Consider the following 6727-nt stretch of genomic DNA (forward strand, 5'->3'; position numbering starts at 1 on the left):
CTGACTGCATGGCAAGCAGGCAGGGAGCCCTGTGCTGGGCAGGGTGGGGCCACCTTGGCCAGGGGTTGGCAGGAGAAACTGAATGTTTGACGGGAATTGGACTACGCTTCCTACCTTTTGTATGAACCCCCCTCCCCCAGCACTGGGGCATTGTGAGAGAGAGAGAGAGAGAGAGAGTGTGTGTGTGTGTGTGTGTGTGAGAGAGAGAGAGAGACAGTGGGGACATGTGGGTGGGCCCAGAAGGATGAGACACTCAGGTACCCCACAGACATTTGTGGGCACCTGCAAGTGGCCTCTGTGGCCTGAGGGTGTGCCCTACCGGTGAGAGCTGTGCTTCTGTTGTGTCCGCAGGTACGATGAGAAACTCCAGAACCTGCACCAGGGCCAGCCGCTTTCTGCCTCTAAGACGCCGCCACCACGGCCCCCTCTGCCCACCCAGCAATTTGGTGTCAGTCTGCAATAGTAAGTGAGCCCAGAACATGGCCTGCTCAGCTGTGGCTTGAGCTGTGGATGCTTCTGTGTCCAGGGCAATTTTCCCAGACCTTTGCCTCCAGCAGCTGAGTGTCCCCCTGCAGGTAAAGGAACCATGAGCTCATCACTGGGGCTGAGCACTCGCTGCTCTGGTCTGAGCGCCATGTGTAGGGGACTGAGCCATGGGCAGAGGCTGGGGACCTGCGGTTTCCTCCTGCTGCTCACCAGGCAGCTCTGACTCCCTGCCCTCCAGATTCACGGCAGGGACACTTCTCACCACCTTCAAAGTGAGGCATGGTCACGTGACTTGCTTTGGGGGGTGGCTAAGGAGCAGGTGTGAGCGTGTCCACTCAGGGGGAGGCTTCCTGAGCCCGTGGCAGTCCGCCTCATGGTGGTGTGGGTGGTGCGGAAGCCAGGTCAAGAGGGCACCTCACCCCACCGTGTCCCTGAGCGACCACAGCCTGCACCCTGCTGACTCCCACCAGACACGGGGCATAGTGAGAAATAAGCTTCTGTTGGGCTCAGCCGCTGAGACTTGGGGACTGCCATTGCTGCAGTGTGACCTACCCTTCCTGACTCATTCCTGTTATCAGCCACGTGACCCGGACCCCCCCCCCCCCCGCCTCTTATCTTCTGAATGAATGACTTGGATTATGCGATCTTTCATCTTTAGTGACTCGTGCTTCTGTGCCACCCATCCTTCCTCCCTGCTGCACCAGCCACTTCATCCACCTTCCATTCACCTCAGCAGCTCCTCCTCCAGGAAGCCCTCCGATGCTCTAGACTATGTGCAGGGCCCTCGCTGCAGCCCTGATCCGAGCAGGCTTCCGTGGAGAGTTTCTCTGACTGTTCCCCAGTTGATGGTGAGCTCCTTGTCCCTCCTGGATCCCCTGCTCTGTGACTAGGCCAGGCAGGGTGGCACCTGGACTGCTGAAGACAAGGGAGGTGTTTTATCCTACAGCCACCGTGGGGCAGTCAGGTCCAGTCTACACAGCGTTTCCTGGAGATGGTAGCGAGTCCCGGAGAGCAGTCTGCTCATTCCCATTTAAGTTAGTTGTTTCTTGTTAGAAACTCATATGTGATCTGGATTTTTACTTACAAATCTGATGATCGTTAAGGCCTGTGCTAGATTTTGAAACACTTGGGGAGGTTTTGAACACCAAGGAGGCTCTGAGCGGCTTCCAGACCAGGGAGGAGGTGTGCTTGTCACCAGCCCTTCCTGAGACACGTGGGCTCAGGGTCCTCACTAGGCCTCTCCCATGGGCTCTGGGGTCAGAAGGGAAGCAGATATGGCCCTGGGGACATGCCCTCCTTTCTTGTCCTAGGGTGAAGGAGGGAAGGAAAGGCATGTAGGAGACAGAATAGTGGCCCCTAAAGATGTCCACGTCCTAATACCCAGAACCTGTGAATGGGTGACCACACATGGCACATGTGACCACACATGGCAAAGGGAGCTTTGCAGAGGTGATTAAGTTAAGGGTCTTGGGATGGGGAATTGTTCTGGATTATCTGTTGGGCCCCAACAATCACCAGGGTCCTTATAAGAGGGAGGCAGGAGGGTCAGAGTCACAGAAGCCGATGTGATGGAGGCAGAGGTCGGAGTGATGTGGGGCCAGGCGCCAGGGAAGGCAGCTGCCTCTGGAAACTGGAAAAGGCTTGGCACGGATTCTCCCCAGAGCCTCCAGGAGCAGCGTAGTCCCGTGGCCCGTCTTGGACCTCTGACACAACCAGAACCGTGAGACAATAAATCTGTGTTGTTTTCAGCTACTAACTTTATGGTAATTAGTTACAGCAGCCACAGGAAAGTAATTCTGGGGACAGTGTGTGGGAGGGAGATGTGTCTAAACCTTGTTCTGGTGTGAGGCAAGCACTTCCCACTTGCGGTGAACTTGATAGTTGGGTCAGGGGCAGGCCTGGCATGCAGGTGAGGAGGGAATGTTGGGGTCTTGGGTGTGTCACAGCTGGAGGACCGGTGTTCCCCACATGCATGTCCTAGACCAGGACTATCCCGTAGAACCTCCTGCCAGGACGGACGTGGTCTGCACTGTGCAATACAGATGCAGCTGAGACACGCCATTTCTAGCTTTGATGTTAACTGACTTAAACGTGAGCAGCTGTCTGTGACTGGAGCTGTCAGCTCCAGCCTGTGGGGTTTCACGTCCGCCTCCCCGACCCGGGTGCCCACGTGCGAGATTCGCTTACAGAGGCATTCTGTACGCACTTTGCGAGCACACCAGCAAGAGAATATGGTATATGTTGAAATGTGATGTCCCCCCAGATATATCTGGAAACACAAATTTTACCAGCAAATGGTACTTCTTTTGTCTTTTTTAAACATTGTGAAAGCGCTGCCACAACCTCCTCACCCACCTTCACCACCCCTGAAGTCAGCCCAGGAAGGCAGAGACTGAGGCCCCTCTGGGGGACACTGGTGAGCATCGGCCCTGGAGACCAGGCCCAGGGAGGCCCAGCCAGTGGCCCCAGGGTTTTCAAGCTGCCCCGTGTGTTTTCCCCACATTTCTGAGGCTTCTGTGCCTCCAGCCCGTCACTGGCTCTGCTGGGCAGATGCTACCCTGCTCTGTGTGCTGATAGACAGGGGTCCCCGGGGTCCCGGGGGCCTCAGGGGCCTCGGCAAGAGACATTTCCATCCTCAGGGGCCTTCACTCGGAGATTCCAGCCATGCCTTTCAGAGCCAGTCTGTCATCTTATTAACTAACAAAGCTTTTAAAATTAAAAACAAAAAACCCCCACAAACAAGCATAACTCACAGACTTCTAAAGCCTGAGTGACGTATGGGGGAAGTGTGGGTCACCTGTGAGGGGCTCTCGGCTCTGCTACGGCCACCAAGGACTCCTGTTTTGGTCTTGCATTCCGAGCAGGTGCCCCTCAGAGCATGTGGGCATAGGCTCGGCAGCAGATGTAAAGACTCTTTAACCGTCACCTGGCCATGGCCCATCCCTAATTCCAGGATCTGATGTAACTGTAAGAACCAGCTTATTACCTCTTCAGGGAGTGATGAGTAACCCCAGGCAGCCTTGGAAAAACATGCCATGCGTGCCACTCAGAGACAACCCCCGCGTTTGCCTCTTTACATTAATGTTTTGTGCCGTTTCGTTGCCAGTGACGATGATAAAATGCAATAAACATATTCAGTAAAGCACCAGATATGTAATTTGTTTGGACTGTGAATGAATGAAAGTCATTAAAATTCATAACCAAATCCTGCTCACAAATGCTGATTTGCCGAAAATGTTCAAAAGCGTAGACAGAAAGTTGTCACCACGGAATGAGCTAATTAAGCTAATATGTGAAGGGCCAACAATTCCAGAGGTCACTGCTTACTTGCCATCCCTCAAGAGGGAAAAGACAAGCATGGAAAAGACAAGCACGTGAGTCCTTTCTGGGNTCTGTGTGCTGATAGACAGGGGTCCCCGGGGTCCCGGGGGCCTCAGGGGCCTCGGCAAGAGGCATTTCCATCCTCAGGGGCCTTCACCCAGAGATTCCAGCCATGCCTTTCAGAGCCAGTCTGTCATCTTATTAACTAACAAAGCTTTTAAAATGAAAAACAAAAAAGACTTCTAAAGCCTGAGTGACGTATGGGGGAAGTGTGGGTCACCTGTGAGGGGCTCTCGGCTCCGCTAAGGCCACCAAGGACTCCTGTTTTGATCTTGCATTCCGAGCAGGTGCCCCTCAGAGCATGTGGGCACAGGCTCGGCAGCAGATGTAAAGACTCTTTAACCGTCACCTGGCCATGGCCCATCCCTAATTCCAGGATCTGATGTAACTGTAAGAACCAGCTTATTACCTCTTCAGGGAGTGATGAGTAACCCCAGGCAGCCTTGGAAAAATATGCCATGCGTGCCACTCAGAGACAACCCCCGCGTTTGCCTCTTTACATTAATGTTTTGTGCCGTTTCATTGCCAGTGACGATGATAAAATGCAATAAACATATTCAGTAAAGCACCAGATATGTAATTTGTTTGGACTGTGAATGAATGAAAGTCATTAAAATTCATAACCAAATCCTGCTCACAAATGCTGATTTGCCGAAAATGTTCAAAAGCGTAGACAGAAAGTTGTCACCACGGAATGAGCTAATTAAGCTAATATGTGAAGGGCCAACAATTCCAGAGGTCACTGCTTACTCGCCATCCCTCAAGAGGGAAAAGACAAGCATGGAAAAGACAAGCACGTGAGTCCTTTCTGGGCACCATGAGGTGGTGGAAAGAGGGCGAGGCCACATGCATGCACTGGCACTTTTCAGCTTTGGGAAGTCAAGCTACTGACTTGACTTCTTTTCCCATGTCTTTCCCTGTAGCTGGAGGTGAAGCCCTGTCCTCACCCTCCAGGGCCACGGGCGGAACAGGGTGTGCTGACAGTAGGAGCCGCTGCCCGCTGCCTGTTGCCTGCTGCCTGCTCATATTCGTCCTCCAGAAAGCCCCCACTGATGAGTCCACACTGCCCGGGGTGTGGGCCGCTCCCGTGGTACTTGTGTACGACACACTCACACAATCTGCACACACAGCCTGCATTCTTGAGGCCTAGCACAGAGCAGGAGTCAGTGAATGGATGCAGGGCTGTCCTGCAAGTGGGTTCGGGACACTGTCAGCCCTGGGATGATCTTTTTTTTAAAGTATGCAATTCAGTGGTTTTTAGTATATTCACAAAGTTGTGCCACCATCAACATTATCTAATCCCAGAACATTTTCATCACCCCAAAGAAACCTTGTACCCGTTAGCAGTCACTGTGCATTCCCTCCTCCCCCAGCCCCTGACAAATACTCATCTACTTTCTGTCCGTCTATATTTGCCTATTCTGAACATTTCACATAGATGAAATTACATAGTATGTGGCCTTTTGTGGCTGGATTCCTTCACTTAGCATAATGTTTTCAAGGTGCATCCATGACGTAGCTGAATATATTCCATTATATGGATATACCAGATTTTTTTTTTTTTGTCCTTTTTTGAGACTGGCCGCACCGCGCTCAGCCAGTGAGCGCTGTGNAATTACATAGTATGTGGCCTTTTGTGGCTGGATTCCTTCACTTAGCATAATGTTTTCAAGGTGCATCCATGACGTAGCTGAATATATTCCATTATATGGATATACCAGATTTTTTTTTTTTTGTCCTTTTTTGAGACTGGCCGCACCGCGCTCAGCCAGTGAGCGCTGTGAGCACACTGGTCATCCCTACATAGGATCCGAACCCGCGGTGGGAGCACTGCTGCGCTCCCAGCACTGCACTCTCCCGAGTGCGCCACGGGCTCGGCCCGATATATCAGATTTTTTTATCCGTCCATCAATTAATGAACATTTGGGTTGTCTCACTTTTTAGCTATTATGAATAATGCTGCTCTCAAAATTCATGTACAAGATTTTGTGTGTCCATATGTTTTCTACTCTCTTGGGCATCTACCTAGGAGTGGAATTGCTGGGTCTCTCTATGTGTAATTTTTTGAGGAACTGCCAAACTGTTTTCCAAAGTGGTGCACTATTTTATATTCCCACCAGCAATGTATGAGATTTATAATTTCTCCACATAATCACCAACACTCATTATTATTAGTCTTTTTGATTATGGCCATCGTAGTGGGTGTGAAATATAGCTCACTGTAGTTTTGATTTGCATTTCCCTGATGGCTAATGATGTGAGGATCCTTTCTTGTGCTTATTGGGCATTTGCGCATCTTCTTAGGAGAAATGTCTATTCATCACATCCTTTGCCCATCTTTTATTTGGGTTATTATTTTGTCATTAGTTGAAAAAGATTTTTTGTATATTCTGGATACTAGACCCTTATTAGATATATGATTTGTAAATATTTTCTCCCATTCTGTGGGTTATCATTACACTTTCTTTTTTCAATTTTTTTTTTCTCTTTGGTGGCTGACCTGGGTGGTGATCTGAACTCTTGACCTTGCTGTCACAATTCCATGCTCTAACCAACTGAGCTAACCAGCCAGCTCAATTTACACCTTCTTGATGGTATCTTTTGAAGCATAAAGGTTTTTAGTTTGGTGAAGTCAAATTTATCTATTTTTTTCTTTTCTTGCTTGTGCTTTTGGTGTTTTACTAAGAAATCATTGCCGAACCCAAGGTCACAAAGATTTATACCTATGTTTTCTTCCAAGAGTTTTATTTAGGTCTTTAATCCCTTTTGAGTAGATTTTTTTTTTTTTTTCCTTTTTGCCTTTTTTCGTGACCGGCAACGGATCGCAACCCTCAGCGTCGCGCCCGTACCGGACCGGGAC

The 6727-nt window shown here is 50.2% G+C and overlaps 1 protein-coding gene across 3 annotated transcripts in view; it reads left to right on the forward strand.

Moving 5' to 3' along the window:
- Nucleotides 1–6727, forward strand: part of ARHGAP8 (Rho GTPase activating protein 8) — a 108385-nt gene that overhangs the window by 71004 nt on the left and 30654 nt on the right. For all 3 annotated transcript variants that reach the window (XM_008580841.1, XM_008580842.1, XM_008580840.1), the window contains exon 7: nt 352–462. In XM_008580841.1, coding sequence (XP_008579063.1) covers nt 352–462 — 111 coding nt within the window. The remainder of the gene's footprint in view (nt 1–351; nt 463–6727) is intronic.

Source organism: Galeopterus variegatus, unplaced genomic scaffold (genome assembly GCF_000696425.1).
Source record: "Galeopterus variegatus unplaced genomic scaffold, G_variegatus-3.0.2 Scaffold2169, whole genome shotgun sequence".
NCBI classification, from domain to species: domain Eukaryota; kingdom Metazoa; phylum Chordata; class Mammalia; order Dermoptera; family Cynocephalidae; genus Galeopterus; species Galeopterus variegatus.